The sequence below is a fragment of the Colletotrichum paranaense genome (genome assembly GCF_030867605.1).
Source record: "Colletotrichum paranaense strain IMI 384185 chromosome Unknown Scaffold_6.1, whole genome shotgun sequence".
Classification (NCBI taxonomy): Eukaryota; Fungi; Ascomycota; class Sordariomycetes; order Glomerellales; family Glomerellaceae; genus Colletotrichum; species Colletotrichum paranaense.
In genome coordinates this window covers 2836871-2856136 of record NW_026848964.1, presented here as the reverse complement: position 1 = coordinate 2856136, position 19266 = coordinate 2836871, and the positions used below count along the sequence as shown (strand labels likewise).

Here is a 19266-nt window from a genome sequence, read left to right as displayed (position 1 = left end):
GCCTGTGTCTATTATATTAACCCTCTCTTAATATTGCCTGCCCACTCCACCATACCCGGACAGGGATGTTGGAGCTGGATGTGTGCCCCAAGCGAGTTGAACTCGGCCCCTGGCCTCCAGCAATCTCGTGAACCGATCCCCCCCCTCTCACCCTCCCTCTCCCTCTCTCTCACTCTCACTTTCGCACTCTCACACCCCCTTCGCCTCTACACCTTTCCACTTCCTGACTTCGTCGGCGTCTCTGCCCAACAGTCTTCTAGAAAAATTGCGGGCCAGTAGCCTACAACAACCGTCGGAGGATTCTCTCTCTAGTCTTCTTATCGAGCGACACCCCCCTCTTCAACCCCTGGACATTTCGCCATGATGCTTCCATTGGTCAAGACGAGGGTCTTGGGGCATATCCAGCCTGCGATTTCTCCTCGAGAGATGCTCCCCCCCGTGCCTCCGTACGATCCATGCCAGGTTCTTCTCCGTCCCTCCATCTCGACAGAGCTACGTACCGCATATGCCACCCTGCTCACCAGGGTCAGTAGTGCCAACCCTGAAGGCTTGCCGTCAACTCTCTTCCATGTCTTTTGCTCCTAGCGATACCAATTTGTGCAAGGGACTTGTCCACGCCTCCGGCAGAAGCGGGGGTGTGCTGGAGGGGAGGAGAGAAAAAGAGTGAGAGAGAGTGTGTATGTGTGCGTGTGCGCGCGCGTGTCTTTGAGGGCGACCGAGTGAGAGGGGAGGAAGAGAAACAGAGAGTGAGTGAGTGTGTATGAACGGTACGGTACGGTACGGATAGAGAGAGAAAGTGGGTGTATGCCACTGTCCAACCGGGGCCATTCAACCCGTACGTATCCATGATACCTAAGTAGCTATGCATCTTTTTCCTCAGGTATCGTATGTATGTTTATGTGCGGGTGCGGGTAATGAAGACAAGACTGGTCTTGGATGTGCGAATATGCGTCGGCTGGTTCTACTTGTTCGTAAGTGCGTTTGGGCGAATAAGCGTTTTGTGATGCGCTGTTTCTCCATCCCCCCGGAGCTCGCCCGTCATGTTCACTCTGTGGTCTTGCTCACACTAATAACTCACTAAAACTAAGGTAAGGTAAATATTGCGTACCTTTGCTTGGACGGGCCAGTAGTCCGTATGCAAATTCATAAACCAGAGCTACACTACTGCAACAGCAACAAAAGGCCCTGGACCTGGTATCCTGAACTGTGCTCGTTTGCTCTTATCAAACCGTTTCAGTGCCGCCCCTCGTCCTGGGCCCTCGTCGACGACCTTGTCTTCTTTCTTCTCCTCCTCCTCCTCCTCCTCCTCTGCTCCCAGTCTACCAGTCTGCAAGTCTGGGTCTACCACGGCCTGCGTACTGCTGCTTCTGCGTCCTGCGTCCTGCGTGCCCCCTTCCCTTCCCTTCCCTTCCCTTCCCCATAGCGCCGCCTTCTAAGAAAGGTATTTCCCTAAACCTGGTCGCCGCTCTGCAGGGCGCATCCATACTCCATCGTCGTAGCTCCATAGCGTGCCTTGTTCTTCCGCTCACCAGATCGCCCGCTCCTCACCTTTCTCCTTCCCAGTATGGTTGCATGCACTGACCGTCCTGTACAAGAACCCGCCATCACGTTGTACCGGTGACCTTGCCTTTGCCGCTACCGCTGAAGAAGGCACAGGTCAACGGCCCAGCAGGAGGGACATCCCGTTGAGACATCAACTTGCTGCTCGACTCGACTCCGACTCGACTCGACGCAACCTTGACCTTGAACCTCGACCTTGCCTTGGCTGGCCTCCCCCAGCCCTGCCCCATCATTGTATCCACCCCAGAACAGTGCCGAAGATTTTCATCAGACACCCCCTCCAACATCTACCGTCCTCTTGCGACCCATTCACCCCATCAGATACAAGTATACATCTCTCCCTGCAACCTTAAACATGACCGTCGTCCGTTGATCCTCAACTTCATCTTTGCATCTTCTGCATCTCTCGAGTCTTCGCCATCACTCCTCGAGATCAAATAACACACTCGCTCATCCTCCCCTTCGCTTTACCAATCCCAACCTCTTTTGGTCAAGACGACTTACATCAACAACGTACATGCCCTTGTTGACTGCCCAGCAAGGACCTCGACATATCCTTGTGTAAAGTACACACGGAGACCAGAGACAAAGAAAGAAGAAGAAGCAGAGTGACAGAAGCGCGCTTGGGTCTGGAACAGGACTACAGCGCATCAGAGAGGCATGCTCTAATGTCAACCACGGTCACTTACCCCGTCATGGCAGAGCTGAAAGAGCCGGCACATTCCAATCTTTGGTCGAACTATGGGAGTCCCGTCCAAATGTCGTCTCGATTCAACAACAGCCTGGATTCTGGCCTCGGAGGCCACGCCGCCAACTCACCACACGCGGGACGCCCTAGAAGCACCCACCCGAGTGTAGACCACGGATCTTATCCCTATGGTCGCTACCCTCAAGACGAGTCCGATGCGTACGATAGACATTCGCATCCCAGCTTGACATCCCACCACAGCTTCCCCAATCTCAAGAGACCCTACTCGCAAACCGAACAGCCCCCTTACCAGGAGATTGTCCAGGACCTTAGAGACGATGGCTCCAAACTTACCGTCAACCACGACCACAAGCTGTTGTCGTTCAAGAGGGTACAAGACAAGCACACTATTGTCGACCAGCATGGACGCATGCAGCAGCTGGAGCTTTCTGCTCAGCTGCACGGAATGTTTTTCCTTTCCGAAATGCCAGCCAACAGCACCGACGGTTCCATCCTCCAGCCCGAACTGACCTGTTACCGACGAAACCTCTTCCAGATTAGCGGCTCTCTCATCACCCCACGAGGCCAGCTCTCTGTTATATCCGAGACTGGCGAGACGGTCCCCGTCAGCAACACTGAAGTGACCATCTCTGCCATCGAGTCTGTCGACGGCCACCCCGTCCGACTTATCGTCATCCCCTGGAAGACGCCCCCACCCAACTCTCCCGAGATCACCCAAACCCCGGACCAGGAGCCAGCGTCGCTTCCCCTTATCCCCTTCCAAGAAGACGGTTCGGAATCCGATGGCGAGTATGCCGTTTATCCCATTGGCTGGCGCCGACTGCAGTTCAGAATGTGAGTATCAGCCCGAAACAGGCGCACTTGCGCGCAGACGTGACGAATCTCGGCTGATTTGACAAAGTGCCACCGCAAACAACGGGCGGCGAAAGGAACTCCAGCAACACTTTGTGCTCCACCTCAAGGTTGTCGGGACGTTGGCCAATGGAAGCAAGATTGTGCTTACTGAAGCGACTACCGCGCCTATTGTTGTCCGGGGCCGCAGTCCTCGCAACTTCCAGGCAAGAAAGGAGATTCCCTTGCTAGGATCGAGCGCTGGCTCCAGGGGCCAGGCCTTGGTTGAGACTGGACTGGGTATTGTGGCGGGACCGTTGGCTATCAAGCCGCAGGATGCCAAGGCAAGAGGGTTAGACATGCAGATGCCTCGTTCCGCCTTCACCTTTAACGCAGGAGGGCCCAAGATGCCCGGAGCACCCATGGGAGCCATGAGATCCAAGTAAGCTAAACAACGCCCCCTCCCCCCTTCCATCCAGCGTACATGTCTATCACTTGATCGACATTGTTGCGATACGAAGCCCGGTCACTGACCCATCGTAGCTCATACCCCAACTGGTCCTCCTCGAACTCTGTGCCCGGGATGCCACAACTACCACCAGCTGGCTCGGCAAGCTACCCCGCTACGACAATGGGAGAATCTTACCACAAGGTTGCTCTGCCGGGAAGTGCAAGCTTCGGTGGAGAGGCCCATGATATGCCTTTGCAAACGTCGATGCCTTCCGTTCAGCTTTCCCTGGTTGCCAACGAACAGCAACAGCCTCCGATCAGGACACAATACGCTTATGTGCAAAGCACAACTGCTCCGCCACCACTATCAGTATCGGCCACGGCAATGGCATCGAGCTCAGACAACGCGCTCAACGTGCCTAGATACGTCGATAACCCTCGACCTACCAAGAGCCCCAGGCATGCAAGCCAGCCTTCCATCGGGTCAATGTCCCATCACGAGGCATCCCCGGAGTACCGGTACGGCTCGTCGTACGGAGCAGTGGGCAACAACCCCAGCGATATTGCACCGCCATCCTACAAGGCTGAAGCCCCCGCGTCACACTCCAACCCCTCTCGAGACTACTATCCGCCCTCGAGTTCATGGACGACAACAGCTGGAGAGCCTACCTCGACTGTTGCGTATAGCAGCAGTGAGGCAAGGCCGTACGGCTTCCCTGAACAATACTCGAGCGGAGGCTCTGCGCCAACCACCAAGCAGGAGCATGCTCCCGCTCCTCCAGCCCCTGGGTCATACAGCAGCGCCCACCGGGGATCGTTTGATGGCATGAACCATTATTCCTGGAACACTAATTAGCTGCGAGAATTACTGATTGGCGGCTGGGTCACGCCACTTGTCTCCAAACATGAGGGGCAATAATAGGTCGGGCCGAACGATGCTTGAGTTGAGTGAAGCAAGATTTGAGGGCCGAACTTGTTTCCGGGCCTGGCACAACAGCCCTGACTGTGTACCACTAAAACTTCAATTCGTGGCCAGAAGAGTGATTGCGGTTCCGATTCGACTTCTTATCTCCAAGTACCTAGGCGCGATATTTCGATTCTGGAGCGCTGTCGAGGCGGGGGATTCACACCGATTGAAATACGGCATATCCCGCGGTAAAGGAGGTTTCCCTCTGGCGGTTGCCATTTTTGGCTCTGCTCGGCATGGGCGTGGTTTGTTTACAAGGTCTCATGACAGACCGGACCCGAGCATAATTTGGGTAGGCGCAGCAACGACATGGTCGAGATCGGCGTCAAGAGACGGGCATTGTCTGGGTGGCTGGGCATTTCGATACCACACGGAAGATAGCATTGACGTCGAATGCTCCGGCCGGATGCTTCTATCACCGGCTCCGGGCCGTGCTGCGACATTGTGTGGGCGGGTTACTTAACGATATGTATGGTATTTCTTGGTTTTTGTTAAGCGCCGGGTACCGGACGGGGAAAGCAATGAAAGGCATTGTGGTCTTTACTCGGCATCCTTGGTCCCGAATGCGCCAACGTTGGCAAATTGTGTTGCCTGTGAGAAGGAAAGGGTATTGGGGAAAGGAAAAAGGACAAAGCCACAAAGGGCTCAGCCTCGAGGATGGGACGACGTCCAAAATGAGATGGTCCTGGGCTTGGTAGCCTTGTCCCAACCATGTGGTTGGGTCCCGCCACCCACACCTCGGAGAGAGTTCGTCTGATTTACCCGGGGCGGAACCAAAGGTTGGGTCCTGGCATGGGAAGGCACCGGCGGTGTGGAAAAGGATGGCGGTTGAGTGCTGGTTGGCTGGACGTCCGCCCGACGTGGTAGCGTTCCTTCTGTGCGTGGTTTCTCGGACTCTTGATGAAGATTTTTTGTGATTTTGATTTGCTGAAGAATGAGGAAAGAGATGGTTTCGTGGAGGAAGGGAGAGAGAAGAGAGAGAGAAGGAATAGTAAGAGAGAGTGCAAGAGGCGAGAAAATAGGCCAGAAAATGCGCAAGCAAGCAAATAGGCAATGAATAAGCATCCATTCCAGCCCCAAAACCCTAGGTTGACTCTCTTCTCATCCAGGTTCTGGTGTCTGATTGGGGATAACCTCCCCATAGCTCGTATTCGAACTAAATTTGGTGGTTCACAATGAGTAGAGAGACGGATACGGGCACCGGGCACGCGGGTCATTTATGTGTTTGGTCCAACCTGCCTCGACTGTTGGTGCACGACGGACGCATACACACATGGGAAAATCAGCCACCGACCTTGCTTGGGTTGGATTGGGACCTTTGACCTCTCCACCCCCTTCTTCCCAGAAGTCACCTACTTAGTTGTATGAGGTGTCTGACCATCTCTTTTCATATTTTGCGGAGGGGAGATTACCACCACCACCACCACCGTCCGGCGGCGTTCTACGATCCCACGTCCCACACACACGGCGCGGTCACGATCACACCTTGGCTAGTAGCACTTTCACCGTTGGTCCGTTACGCACGAGTCTAAGGTAGAGGCGCGGGCGGGCCACTGCGGCAGGCCCGCTCAGCTGGGAATTTGCGATGCCAATAGTGTGATGGGGGGAGGGGGGGTCCTAGTGGTGCGTTGGCGCTGGTGCTTGGGATAGGACGGAATGGGTGCGCTTTGGGCGGAAAGATACTGCTTTTGCTTGCCTTGTTCTTTTGTTGTATTTATTATGACTTTTGATTTGATCCGTTTTTTTGTGTTGTACAGCGCATGTGAGGGAGGAAAGAAGCTGTAGAATGCTGCCGGCTTGGCGAATGAAGAACAGAAATGGAGAGAGAGAGAGAGAGAGAGAGGGACAGAAAGATAGGGAGGGAGGGAGCCCAGAAGGAAGAGAATACGAATGGGTTTGGTTTCCTGTCACTTTGGTCCGAACACTCTAGCCCCGAATCCTTCGTGATGAGAATCCACAGAGACTTGACCGCTTTGAGAGAAGAGAGAGCAAGAAAAAGAGAGGTACTTTTGGTGGGATGTTTGTTGGATCCTTTTTGGTATTCCATGGAGTCGTATTCTTTGATGTTAGCCCACCACCATCAAACCAATACTACATACCAAATGCTGTGATACGCTGGCATTGGGTAGGTACTGTGGTAGGTAAGGTATCTTGTCAATTTTCACTTACGCAACCCACGTAAACCCACGCAAACGCAAACGCAGGGCGAAGAACGCGGGTGATGCCCGGTTCGGGCCTCTTGCTGGGAGGGCTTGCGTTCAGCCTACCGCTGGGCCGCGTGGGATCCTCGTGAAGTGTGTGGGTGCGCGCGTGCCGTTTCATGCATGCATGTACGGACGCGGCGCAAGTGTACGGATAGGCTGGCAAGCTGGCAGTAGGATTGGGATGCGTCGCTGAGGAAGGAGGAGGAGGGCATGGAAATGGAACTGCAACTGCTGGGGCAGAAATGTACCGGATACTAGACATGACAGGCGTACGCAATGGAAGGAGCAGGAGGGGGGGATGGTTGGTAGCATGGTATGGGGACCCGAGCAGCTGGGTAGGAATGACGATGATCCTCCCCCCTCTCTACCTGCCTAGCTTGCTAGCATAGGAACGGGGAATGATAAGTTGACTACGAGAGTGAGAGCGAGAACAACCTATGCGAATAGAAGTATCCGTAGGTACGTAGAGAGAGAGGGAGGGGCAGAGGTGGAAGACTCCGCTGGCGCGTTTACACTACTTTCCCACGTTGTTTGAACCCAGGCCGGCCCGCCTTTTCATCCACACCCCTTGCTTTGCCCACGTTATGTTTCCGACTGTCACTTTTTTTCTTCCCTCTCCCACGGTGTGTTTGTACATCAAAACTCCACACCTCCTTGTTCGGTGGCTTGCTGGGGAGGGGGGTCCGGTGGACGAGCGCGGCGGACACTGGGCAGGGAGTTTTGATACCCCCTCACCCGGGTTGAGAGGGCTGTCATGTTTTGTATTGAGGAGGTATTAATAGAGGTCAGACAGATGTCTGGGATGGAGGGGGGAGAGAAGGATAAGAAACGCAAGAACTTCAAGAAGAGATGTGTGGTTTTGACGTACTATGTGCTAAACGGGTGGGGTTTGCACGGTGAGATTGTTCGATAAGTACCTTTGTGAGATGGAAGAGAGATTCATTGGAGTTGCTTGACAAATGACCCGAGGTAGTTGATGCATTTACGACTAACAGAGGAAAAGAGGATTGTGGTATCCGCATTTGGCTACCCAAATATTTAACTATCAACAAGTTCAAGAAGCTTCGTTGTAATGCGAAGAGACGACCAACGGCAGTGGCTTGACCCGGTAAAGATGCAGCGTCAATCATTGATGTTCAGCCGTAAAGCAAAGTGACCGCCCACTTGCATAGGTTACAACTCCATTCGATATCTGGCTTGTACTCCGTATTCGCACTTGCTCGCAAGTCTTTGAGAACATTGTGTCTGGAGTGAAGCCCATTCCTCATGTTCACTTGTCGTACCCATTTGTATGAGTACATTGCATCTCTTCTACCTCAGGTAGGTACCTTGAGGTAAGTGGTAGGACCTCACGACTCGCGATAAGATAAGGTTCGACGCTCCCACTTTAGCGAGCGAAAATCTCAATTGAACGGCTCCGCGGTCGGGCGAAATTCCACCGGTCAGCCCGCCCGCCGTTCATCATATTGCAACCTTCCGTCCCGTGCTCAGAACTCCACATAGCACCCGGTCTCACTGTGAAGTTGCTCTCTCGTCAGTTTTCTGTCTTCAGCTTTGCACGGGGACTCGGCGATCGAAATTACGGCCGGGTGGGTTACAATTCACTCGCTCTCTCTCTCATCGTATTCACTCGTCTGGCGCCACAACGTCACAACGTCCCAGAGCACCTTTCCGGTGCCGTCTTACCTGACAACCTCCTCCACGACGAATACGCAGCCATGTTTGAGCTTCCTGACGCAAAGAGGTGAGGCGCAACCATCACCTCTCCTGTGACCCCCTTCCCCCCCTGCGCCTGCAGCAGCGCTGATCAGAACTTGGCACGAAACAGAGTCCGGCGAGAAGACCTCGGGGAGTCGTCCGACGATGAAGGAGCGGACCACGACGAGCAGCAGAATGCGGACCTCCTGGCGAAGCTGCATGCCCGTATGGCGGGCATGCTCGACCTAGGCGACGACGCCGACGCCGACCAGACTTCGACAGAAACGATTGAGCAACCAGCAGCAGCGACGACGGACGGAGAAACGGGCAAAGATGGCGGCGGCGGAGACGATGAGCCCGAGGAGTTTGAGTTCCGGCTCTTCACCACGTCGAACCCGGCGACAAAGATTGCGCTGATCGACGAGGACGAGCGCGCGATGGCGGGCGACGGAGCCATGATTCGCAAGAGGCCGCTGTCGTACTACATCGCCGGGGAGCCGACGCCCGAAGTGAAGGCGGAGCTCGCTTTCGCGGCGGTGTCGGGCGAGGAGGTTCTTGAGAGGGCGCAGAGGCGGTGGTGGGGGATGGAGCAGCCTTGGCGGGTGAAGACGATTCCCGGTACCAGGGTGTCGTCAAAGGGAACAGCAGAAACAGCAGCAGCAGCAGCAGGAGGAGATGCTGGGAAGACAAAGGAAGAGGCGGACGCGGCGGCGGCGAGGAGGAGGCGGCCTGGGAAGAAGAAGCGTCTTGCGATACGGGTTAAGCAGCGGGAGAGGGTGAAGAAGGCCGAGGAGCTGGAGAAGTTCAAGGCCGGTAAGGAGGAGGCGCTGAAGGAGAAGAAGAAGAGGCTGAATCGGTTGAAGAAGCTAAGGAAGAGGGCCAAGGCGAAGGAGGGGAAGAATGGGGGCGGCGAGGGTGGTGGTGATGGTGGTGAGTCGGGATCTGGATCTGACGGTGATGAGTGAGGTATCTACATGACTATCTGCGATATTGAACTATTAGCCAGATCGACATGAAAGTGCTCTGGTAGGTGTTTCCCCATTGCAGAGGGAATTGACAGAGTCTATCTGAGAGATCACGCGAGAAATGTATTCCACATGTGATATCTGTGGACGTTCTCTTCCTTTCATGTCTACAAAATATCCATCACGGTTGGATCTTGAGGCGGAAGAGCTCTTTGCATCATGGCATGTAGCAGAAGTGCAATGCTTCAGAGCGCTAAAACTCCAATATGTGACCTACGAGGTTCACTAGCAAAAGCAAATTGTGGATGCCCATGGCGACACCATCGACTGTCAACAAGCGCCAACTTAAGAAAACAATTATCTCAATTGAGGCTCTTTGGTTCCCCAACACCTTCCGGCGAAATTCTCCAAAGGTCTATCAAGCCCACCATCTGCATGACGTGCAAGACTTACTGTGTGCCCCAGCCAGTCAAGACTCGCGCATTACCGGAGCAGCACTCAAGGGAGGCGACGCGACGTGAATGGCTCGCGAGGTGGGGCCGGGGAGAGCACTGACATACCGGCCCGCCAATGGATGCAGGAGCTCCAGCAGAGAGCTCCCCGTCTTTCCTGGTCGAAAAGGAATGTCCCGGCAGCAAAAAAATTTCGAGGACGCCGACTCCCATCAGACGATACCTCATCAACCTCCTTCCCCCCCTACCTCACCATCACAAAAGCCGTTGTCGACAACGAGCAATTCCATCGTCCATCTCCTCTCTGTTCCTTCTTCTCTCTTTCTACTGTACTATTTAATACCCACAGACTGCCAAAATGTCCGCCTCTCTGAGATCCGTTGCGCCGTTCTTCCGGACGGCGCGCGCCTCGCTGCGCCAGGGCAACGTTAGCCCCCTTCAGGCCGCTCTGAAGAGACAGAACGTCTCCCCCATCCTCAACGTCTACCGCACATACGCCGTCTACGAGCGGACAAAGCCTCACGTCAACATTGGTATGGGCATCTGGACGATCAATGCGTGGGAAATGTAGCTAATCTGGGGGAACCTCTACAGGTACTATTGGCCACGTCGATCACGGAAAGGTACATATCAAGCAAGACCCGAGAGGGTTGTGCCAATGCGCGACGAATACTGACCAAACCCCCAATAGACCACTCTGTCCGCCGCCATCACCAAGAGACAGGCCGAGAAGGGCCTCGCCAACTTCCTCGAGTATGGCGCCATTGACAAGGCTCCTGAGGAGCGCAAGCGTGGTATCACCATCTCTACTGCCCACATCGAGTACTCGACCGACAACCGCCACTACTCCCACGTCGACTGCCCTGGTCACGCCGATTACATCAAGAACATGATTACTGGTGCCGCCAACATGGACGGTGCCATCATCGTCGTTGCCGCCTCCGACGGTCAGATGCCCCAGACCCGTGAGCACTTGCTGCTTGCCCGCCAGGTCGGTGTCCAGAAGATTGTCGTCTTCGTCAACAAGGTCGACGCCATCGACGACCCCGAGATGTTGGAGCTCGTCGAGATGGAGATGCGTGAGCTGCTCAGCACCTACGGCTTCGAGGGTGACGAGACCCCCGTCATCATGGGTTCCGCCCTCATGGCCATGCAGAACCAGAGACCCGAGATTGGTCAGGAGAAGATTGACGAGCTGCTCAAGGCCGTCGACGAGTGGATCCCTACCCCTACCCGTGACCTCGAGAAGCCCTTCCTCATGTCCGTTGAGGATGTCTTCTCCATCTCTGGCCGTGGTACCGTCGTTTCCGGCCGTGTCGAGCGTGGTCTCCTGAAGAAGGATACCGAAGTCGAGATTGTCGGCAAGGGTGACCAGATCATCAAGTCCAAGGTCACCGATATCGAGACCTTCAAGAAGTCTTGCGAAGAGTCCCGTGCAGGTGACAACTCCGGTCTTCTCCTCCGTGGTATCAAGCGCGAGGATATCAGCCGTGGTATGGTCGTCTGCAAGCCTGGCACCGTCAAGGCCCACTCCAGCTTCCTCGTCTCCCTCTACGTCCTGTCCAAGGATGAGGGTGGCCGCCACACCGGTTTCCACGAGAACTACAAGCCCCAGATGTACCTCCGTACTGCCGACGAGTCCGTCACCCTCACCTTCCCCGAGGGAACCGAGGACGCCAAGAACAAGATGGTCATGCCCGGTGACAATGTCGAGATGGTTGCTCAGCTGCACCACCCCTCTGCTGTCGAGGTTGGCCAGCGCTTCAACGTCCGTGAGGGTGGACGCACCGTCGCCACTGGTCTCATCACCCGTATCCTGAAATAAGGGATACTCGCCGAAAAATATCTCAAAACTGGGTGAAACGGCACCCAGAAACACAACTTCCCCGACATGAAATGGGAACCCGGATGGTGAAAAAATTGGGATTGTACAAAAAAGGAGTTGGATTGCTTCACGATTTCATGTACAACCGACCCAGAGTTTTCCGCTTTGAGCCCTCGAGCTCGTGTATATTGTCGGGTCTTGGGCTCAAAGATCTCCGCTCTACTTCACCCCCTTGTCTTTGAATCATGTACTTTTAGAAGACGATGGACAATAGAACAATCTGTGCTTTGTGCCACATGACAACATTATTACTCCTAGCTCATGTCAACGCGTATATGCTCGCTTGATATGTCATCGTGTTACTTGATAAACCTCGAGTCATCAATTACATCCCCAGAACTTGGAGGACCAGACTAGCTAGCTGCTTGGTACCCAGGCGTCGTGCGGTTTCACAAGCTACAGGTGAGTCGTGCCGTCTTCACGCGCAGCTCAGCTCAGTCTTTCTTTGCTTGATATTGAGGGCCCCAAAATTTTGGATGGTGGTAAAAGGTTCAATGTCGTGGTATTCGTCTATCCTCAGTTGGACGTCCGACGGATTTTTGCACTTTCCGTTAAGCCAGCCATAAGAACTCCAATTGCCCTTGGAAGCCTTCCCTCTTGTCTGAATGCATTTTTCCACGGGCCACTCATGCCCAACCACCTTCACCAAGTTCCCATCCTTTGCCGTCTCGGAGTTTTGGACAATTTAACGGTACTGTAGAATGACAGATTCGGGTTAGCGGTTTGCGCTTTCTGAAAGTCATGGCCGAACGAGGGGTAAAAGGCTCAGGCCAAAGTCGATCGTAGGTTCCCAGGGTTATCTGTATTTCGCATACCTTGTTGAAGCCGATGTCCTTGGCCTTCTCACGGAAGCACTGACGGCACAGGTTGAGGTCGTACTTGCGGATGAGACCGGCGGTGTGCTTGCAGACACGGCTATGAAAAGTGAAAATGTCAGCATTTCTGCTTCCTTTCTATGCGCATGTGCGCGCGCGCGCGCGCGCGTGCGTTCCAATATTCCCGATTCCATTTCCTTGCATCCAAAATCTTCGCTGAGAGAGGGGGAATTTTATTCGTACCAAGAGCGGGAGCCCTTGCCGTAGTTGCGGGGGCGGGAGTTCCAGACAGACTCGTGAGACATGATGGCGGTTGTCGAGCGGGTGGGCGGTGTCGTCGAGAGGGTGGTCGGCGAAAACTCGAGATGGTTTGGCTGTGGTTGGATTGAGGACGTCTGGCGGAAATTTTTGTGCGCCTGTATTTTGCTGGGGCTTGGGTCAGGGTGGGTTGGAGCCCCCTTCGCTTCTGGGGGAAGTCCGTGCTTTGCTGATGCACGTGATATAGATAAGATAGACGATAAGCTTTGCTGATAAGATTTTGCCCCCCTGCTTTCAAGTGGGCCCCTCTTACCTAGGAACGCCGCTTGTTGGAGAAGGAACAAGGGACTGAGCTCTTCTGTGACGTTGGGGGACGACCTGCAAAGTGGCTTCTTTCCTAATTCCTTCACCAGCTGATTTCAAAGCATCGGTCTGCACCACCATTATTCCTAACTGCTGATATCTTCTTTAGCAGCTTGCTATTCTTTTTCTTCGTCGAGATACCATATAGCCTTTTTCATTCCTCCTCGTCCGATCCAATCAAGCAACAATGGTCGTCCTCAAGAGCTTCGTGCTCGGCGCTCTGGCAGCTACCGTTGCCGCCAAGTCTGCTGTGCTTGACCTCATTCCCTCCAACTTTGACGATGTCGTCCTCAAGTCTGGCAAGCCCACTCTCGTCGAGTTCTTTGCTCCCTGGTGCGGCCACTGCAAGAACCTTGCTCCCATCTACGAGGAGCTCGCCACCGCCTTCGAGTCCTCCAAGGATGTTCAGATTGCCAAGGTGGACGCCGACGCCGAGAGAGACCTAGGCAAGAGGTTCGGGATTCAGGGATTCCCTACTCTCAAGTGGTTCGACGGCAAGAGCGACCAGCCTACCGACTATAAGGGAGGTCGTGATCTTGAGGCCCTGAGCACCTTCATCACGGAGAAGACCAGTGTCAAGCCCAAGAAGAAGTACACCCCGCCCAGCGCCGTTAACATGCTCACCGACGAGTCCTTCAAGACCACCATTGGCGGCGACAAGGACGTTCTCATTGCCTTCACTGCTCCTTGGTGCGGACGTAAGTCTCAAGTTTATCATTCCCTTTGTTCTAAGCCAACAATGCTGACCTGATCCTCCTCGATAGACTGCAAGACCCTCGCCCCCATCTGGGAGACTGTCGCCCAGGACTTCGTTCTCGACGAGGGCGTCGTGATCGCCAAGGTTGATGCTGAGGCCGAGAACAGCAAGGGAACTGCCGCTGCCCAGGGTGTTTCTTCCTACCCCACCATCAAGTTCTTCCCCAAGGGCTCCAAGGAGGGCGAGCTCTACACCGGCGGCCGCAGCGAGGAGGACTTTGTCAACTTCATCAACGAGAAGGCCGGCACCAACCGCAGCCCCGGTGGCGCTCTTAACGCCATCGCCGGTACCATTGCTTCCCTTGACGAGATCGTCGCCAAGTACACTGGTGGCACCAGCCTGGCCGACGCTGCCGCTGAGGCCAAGAAGCAGGCCGAGACCCTCAAGGAGAAGGCCCAGTACAAGTACGCCGAGTACTACGTCCGCGTCTTTGACAAGCTCAGCAAGAGCGACGGCTATGCCCAGAAGGAGCTTAAGCGCCTCGACGGCATCCTCTCCAAGGGTGGACTCGCCCCTGCCAAGCGTGACGAGATCACCAGCAAGACCAACATTCTCCGCAAGTTCCTGGAGAAGGTCACCGGTGAGAAGGAGGAGTTGTAGTGAACTCTATCAGCGAATTTCAGACGCATCTTGAACTCTGGATTTGGGGAGGTTCTGGGAGGTTGAAAAGCAAGCAACATGCAACTGGGTGTGTTTAGCTCCAGTTGGGATTGGTAGTCTAGGATACCGATGATGATGAATAACAATAACAAGTATAACTCAAGTCTGCCTCGTGGAACCCGAACATCATATGTAGCTCCTGTGAGCTTGTCCCATGAACGATAACGCCATCGGCATGCGAACCACTTGCCCCGTGAAGTATGCCATCAAGACGCTGATTCAAGACGACTTGGACGGGCCGGCGTCCTTCTCCTTGTTAGCTAGAAGAGCCGCCTCAAGGTTGTCAAGGCGGCGAGACATTTCGTCCACTGTGTAGCTTTAGTATGTAGTATAGGAACATGAGCTAAATTTCAGTTTCTCGGGGACTTCCTAGACTTACTCTTTGCAAATATCTCACTTGACACGCCTGCGAACTTATTAGAGATTGTGTTGAGAAGTTCCTCGACGGCTGCATTGACGTCTGTCTTGGGATCCTCAGAGATCTGTGAGGTTCTTCGAGTTAGTTTATGGAAGGCCATACTCATGACTTTGTTTGCCGCCCTGGGTCTACAGCAGGACAGGCGACGTGCCAGAGGCCAAGTGAAAGGTGAAGTAACTGACCGCAGACTGGTTTGCGCTTGAGTCGGGGTTGTTGGAGGCCATTGTTTATCTGCGAGAGAGCCTCTCAATTGTAAGAGGTAGAAACGGAGTGCAGAATTCTCGGCACTGTTGTCTTAGTTGTTTTGTTTGTTTTTGAGATAACGTCGGCGGGTTTGTGAGCCTTGATGTTTGCCTGGCTGGGAGTTATGAGAGATGAAGCGGTCCAGGTTTGGTGGGGTTCAATGTGTTTGCGCTGTTGGTTCCAGCAAACATGTAATGCGGAGGGGCCAAGATGCACACGCGGAGGCCAGCTCTGGAAGGTGTCTGCTACGGCGTGCAGCGCTAGCACCAGGGGATGGGTACCTATCCGCCCTCCAGTGGGGCCTGCCTAAGGCGATAAGACGACTGAAGCATCCCCGGGCTCCGGTATCCGTTGCGCCGTCAAACGGTCCGCTTTCAGCAAGTTGGCTGATGCCGTCATCCGTCTTCAAAGTTACTTTTGGTCTACAGTGTTCAGTTCATCCGTACATCGTCACCCATTCCCGATTGCTACGCTACAGACATTCTTTAATTGTGTCTCCCTTTTTTCAACCAACGAGGCTTCCTGCAACAACCGACACCCGCCGGCCAGAGCAGCAGAGCAATGGCCCCGAGTTGAGCGGCACAAGGCACGCCGCACACCATGCCCAGTCCATACCGAGACCCGCGCCTCGTCTTCCTCGCCCTCGCCTTCGTCGGCGTCTTCTGGATCCTCCTCTCCCCTGGCAATGGCGGCGCGTCTCTCTTCTCCGCCTCGGACCTGGCGATCCAGCGCCTGCGGCGACACCAGCACGCTCTCGACCTCCTAAACACCTCGACGTACGGCGACTTTTCACCGCGCGAGAACGGCACATCCGAGGACCTGCTCCCTAGGTCGTTCAACCTGACGGGTTTCCGTCCCGAAGACGGTTTCGCCTGGGACGATCTCGAACGCTTTCGGGAACGCTGCTTGGAATGGAGCCACAACGCGATACCGCCCGTCGGCGGGGTGAACCTGTGGGACATTGGAGAGGGAGAGCCGGTGTGGCAGAACGCCACGGGCGCGGTCAAGGGGACCTGGATCCGGAGGGAAGCGACGTCGAGGAGAGAGTGGACGAACTACAACCTGAGCGCCATCACGCCGAGCCTGCATTGGAGCGGCACGCAGTCGGAGTGGGCCAGGAATATCACTGGAGACGAGGGCAAGATCTTGATGGACCTCGTCGACACTGGTAAGCACGGGAGGGAGCTGGATTACCGTAGCGACGTTGAGGACGACGAGGGTCCCTCGTCCGGCGGCAAGGTGCGCAGCGCAAAGGCTTCCATTACCATTGAAGATGTCAAGGGAAGCGGCGTCAACTGGGAAATGAGGCTACATGGTGTCCAGTGGCCTCGTCAGGGGACCATCCTGTTGACGACGACCAGCGAGAAGTTTGACGGCATTTTCGGTTTGCCGCATCTAGCACCCAGCTTAGACTTCTTCCAGTCGAGCCAACGGTTGCTCAACCTGACCCTCGCTGAAGTACTCCGTAGGAAGGAGAAGGAGGTGTTCAACGATGGCGTGATGCCGTGGACTTCGGACCTGTCGAACCCACCGGATACGCTGAACCCGACGCCGCACTGCGAGTACATCATGTATGCCCAAGTACATCCACCGGACAGGAACTTTCTAGACATGAAGGGCTTTCACCCAACCAGGGAGGGCATGGCAAGGATCATAAGCGACATTGAGCAAGAATTACGATTCCCGGAAGGCGCACCCATTCGCGGCGTCCCAGAGCTCCAGCTCTCAGCCGTCATTTGGTCCCCAGACTGCGCCTTCTTTCTCGAGACCAAGGGGCCGCCGGATTTCGCCCCCGTTGATGGACAACATCTCCAAGGCATGAAGACGGAGATTATCTACCACAAGATCCGTGTATGGATCCTCCTCTTCGCGATGGTGATCCTCACGCAGGCCCTCCTCCTCAAACAGCAGATGAAGGAATCGGCTACACCTTCGACGATGGGTCGCATTAGCTACTCGACCATCAGTATGATGGTCATGGTAGACGGTGGCATCTTCGCCGCTGCGTCAATGTGGGCTTTGGATGCCAGCATCACGTACCTGGAGTCACTTTCGCTCCTCTTTTCAGCATTCCTGTCCATGTCCCTCGGCGGGTTCTTTTTGGCGGAAATTCACAAAGTGCAGGAGCCTGAGAACAGAAGGCGCGCCGAGAGGGAGCAGCAAAACGCAAACAATAACTCGCCGCGCACGCCGGCAACGCCTGCGCAAGGTCTCGAGGCGGACTCCCTCCCGCGGCCCGTCACCGCGGGGCCTCGCAGGAGGGCACCCTCGCCTCCGATCATCATTCCCTCGGATCAGGATATCGACGCGGAGATCGCAGACGCCGCGAGCGGTGCGGTAGCCGTACCGACAGCGGGCACCGGCGCGGGGGGCGGCCATCGCATCGGGCCCGAGGTCACGTTCCAGTCCGTCATATTCCGCTTCGCCATGACCGTGTCCCTCATCCTCCTCGTCTCCATCGCCTCCACGTCCTGGTACCCGCGCGTGCGCAACTTCTTCGTCAACAGCGTGGCTCTCGTCTACTTTTCCTTCTGGGTGCCGCAGATCCACCGCAACATCATCCGCAACTGCCGCCGCGCGCTGACCTGGCAGTTTGTCATTGGCCAGTCCGTCCTGCGGCTGCTCCCCTTTGCCTACTTTTACGTCTACGAGAACAATTTCCTTTTTGCCGAGACGGACCGGCGCGCGTTCCTCGTTTTTTGCGCGTGGTTGTGGATCCAGCTCTGGGTGCTCGCCTTCCAGTACGTGCTCGGCCCGCGGTTCGGTATACCAAAGAGCTGGACGCCCGACGCGTGGGATTACCACCCGATCCTGCGCGAGGATGGCGTCGAGGCCGGCGGGCTGCCGATCGGGCTGCTCTCGGAGCCGGGATCGCCGTCTCTGGAGAGGGTGAGGTCGGGCGGCGGCGGCGAGGACGTGAGGGATAAGAAGGGCGGCGGTGGTGGGAGTAACCTACGCGCTATCGACTGCGCTATTTGCCGTGAGGTGCTCGAGGTGCCCGTCATGCGGGCGGGCGAGGAGGATCCGACGGCCGGAGGGGTCGTCGGCGTGTTTACGAGGAGGAATTACATGGTGACGCCGTGCCGGCACATCTTCCACAGCGCGTGCCTGGAGGGTTGGATGCGTTTTAGATTACAATGTCCTATATGTCGAGAGGAGCTGCCTCCCTTGTAGGAGTAGCGAAAGGAGCGGTTGCATGTCCGCTTTGGTTGTAGGCTTGGAGCGCGTGCCATAGCGGGAAGATTTGATCGCGTGCTTTGTTAGAAAATGATACCAAAATGAGAGTGGATTTAGTATACAGCATCACGTTGCATTCCGTTTGCCCTTGCGGTCTATGGAGTCGTTTAAGATCTGTCGAGTGAATGGTGCCGTGACTGTTTACTTATGCCCTATATGACTTGGAAATCGACCATCGATGTGGACGGTATTGGCTCTCCAAACACAAGCCGGCCCTTACTTAAGGAATGAAGACTTCCGAGACTAGAGGTTCGAGGTCTCTACAGGGATACCAAAGAGAATTTCACACATCGCTCGCCATGGTGTGTTTGTTTCCTACCCGAGGGACAGCCCCCGGAACCACGCTTGAAGTGAAATACAAGTTACTTCGTGATACGGGACATTTCCTGGTAGGCAGAAAGGACTATAGCACAAAGAGAGAAGAAAGTTTCCTGAAAAGGGGGGAAATCGGTGTTCTGTATCCTCATCGAGAAAAAAACGCCTGGCCCCCTCTCCAGTGCTCTGGAATATCGTGGGGCTTGCGTCAAGTAGAGGAAAAAAGCCTGCTATACTCCATATATGTCTTTCGGCCAGGGTGTAATTCGTTCTTCTTCTTCTATTTTTGATAAAATGCCCCAATATTACGGGGTCATAAAAGAACGAATGCATCAACGTAGATGATGTATTCATGGGACCGTAAGAAGGACGAACTCGTATGACTATGGAAGGTCACCAGCCATTGAGGGCGAGTTATCACCTGTATGATGACGAGGAGGGGGGAGGGGAGCTCATCATGAACCTCGAGTCTGTGTTTA

General features: G+C 55.0%; 10 protein-coding genes across 10 annotated transcripts; 6 read left to right on the top strand and 4 right to left on the bottom strand.

The window, feature by feature from the left end:
- Nucleotides 1–1156: 1156 nt before the first annotated feature.
- On the bottom strand, nucleotides 1157–1793 carry CPAR01_08612 (uncharacterized protein; the record flags this gene model as incomplete). The annotated part of the gene is made up of 2 exons (XM_060492880.1): nucleotides 1157–1374; nucleotides 1616–1793. The coding sequence occupies 2 exons, from the start codon at nucleotides 1791–1793 to the stop codon at nucleotides 1157–1159; spliced, it is 396 nt and encodes a 131-aa protein (XP_060349250.1).
- Nucleotides 1794–2129: 336 nt separating this feature from the next.
- Nucleotides 2130–4406, top strand: CPAR01_08611 (NDT80/PhoG like DNA-binding family protein; the record flags this gene model as incomplete). Its single annotated transcript, XM_060492879.1, has 3 exons — nucleotides 2130–3103; nucleotides 3171–3542; nucleotides 3644–4406. Coding segments are annotated over 3 exons (2109 nt in total), but the record flags the coding sequence as incomplete, so codon positions are not given.
- Nucleotides 4407–5275: 869 nt separating this feature from the next.
- On the bottom strand, nucleotides 5276–5734 carry CPAR01_08610 (uncharacterized protein; the record flags this gene model as incomplete). Its single annotated transcript, XM_060492878.1, has 1 exon — nucleotides 5276–5734. One exon carries the CDS (start codon nucleotides 5732–5734, stop codon nucleotides 5276–5278), a length of 459 nt encoding a protein of 152 aa, XP_060349248.1.
- A 2705-nt stretch (nucleotides 5735–8439) lies between these two features.
- CPAR01_08609 (uncharacterized protein) lies at nucleotides 8440–9384 on the top strand (the record flags this gene model as incomplete). Its single annotated transcript, XM_060492877.1, has 2 exons — nucleotides 8440–8465; nucleotides 8550–9384. 2 exons carry the CDS (start codon nucleotides 8440–8442, stop codon nucleotides 9382–9384), a joined length of 861 nt encoding a protein of 286 aa, XP_060349247.1.
- Nucleotides 9385–10194: 810 nt separating this feature from the next.
- CPAR01_08608 (translation elongation factor Tu) lies at nucleotides 10195–11661 on the top strand (the record flags this gene model as incomplete). Its single annotated transcript, XM_060492876.1, has 3 exons — nucleotides 10195–10369; nucleotides 10431–10459; nucleotides 10528–11661. The coding sequence occupies 3 exons, from the start codon at nucleotides 10195–10197 to the stop codon at nucleotides 11659–11661; spliced, it is 1338 nt and encodes a 445-aa protein (XP_060349246.1).
- Nucleotides 11662–11798: 137 nt separating this feature from the next.
- Nucleotides 11799–11903, top strand: CPAR01_08607 (uncharacterized protein; the record flags this gene model as incomplete). The annotated part of the gene is made up of 1 exon (XM_060492875.1): nucleotides 11799–11903. The coding sequence occupies one exon, from the start codon at nucleotides 11799–11801 to the stop codon at nucleotides 11901–11903; it is 105 nt and encodes a 34-aa protein (XP_060349245.1).
- A 503-nt stretch (nucleotides 11904–12406) lies between these two features.
- On the bottom strand, nucleotides 12407–12841 carry CPAR01_08606 (40S ribosomal protein S29; the record flags this gene model as incomplete). Its single annotated transcript, XM_060492874.1, has 3 exons — nucleotides 12407–12415; nucleotides 12537–12636; nucleotides 12780–12841. 3 exons carry the CDS (start codon nucleotides 12839–12841, stop codon nucleotides 12407–12409), a joined length of 171 nt encoding a protein of 56 aa, XP_060349244.1.
- A 503-nt stretch (nucleotides 12842–13344) lies between these two features.
- On the top strand, nucleotides 13345–14514 carry CPAR01_08605 (protein disulfide-isomerase erp38; the record flags this gene model as incomplete). The annotated part of the gene is made up of 2 exons (XM_060492873.1): nucleotides 13345–13855; nucleotides 13922–14514. The coding sequence occupies 2 exons, from the start codon at nucleotides 13345–13347 to the stop codon at nucleotides 14512–14514; spliced, it is 1104 nt and encodes a 367-aa protein (XP_060349243.1).
- A 279-nt stretch (nucleotides 14515–14793) lies between these two features.
- On the bottom strand, nucleotides 14794–15216 carry CPAR01_08604 (heat shock factor binding protein 1; the record flags this gene model as incomplete). The annotated part of the gene is made up of 3 exons (XM_060492872.1): nucleotides 14794–14882; nucleotides 14954–15056; nucleotides 15175–15216. The coding sequence occupies 3 exons, from the start codon at nucleotides 15214–15216 to the stop codon at nucleotides 14794–14796; spliced, it is 234 nt and encodes a 77-aa protein (XP_060349242.1).
- A 619-nt stretch (nucleotides 15217–15835) lies between these two features.
- CPAR01_08603 (uncharacterized protein) lies at nucleotides 15836–18409 on the top strand (the record flags this gene model as incomplete). Its single annotated transcript, XM_060492871.1, has 1 exon — nucleotides 15836–18409. One exon carries the CDS (start codon nucleotides 15836–15838, stop codon nucleotides 18407–18409), a length of 2574 nt encoding a protein of 857 aa, XP_060349241.1.
- Between the last annotated feature and the right edge of the window lie 857 nt (nucleotides 18410–19266).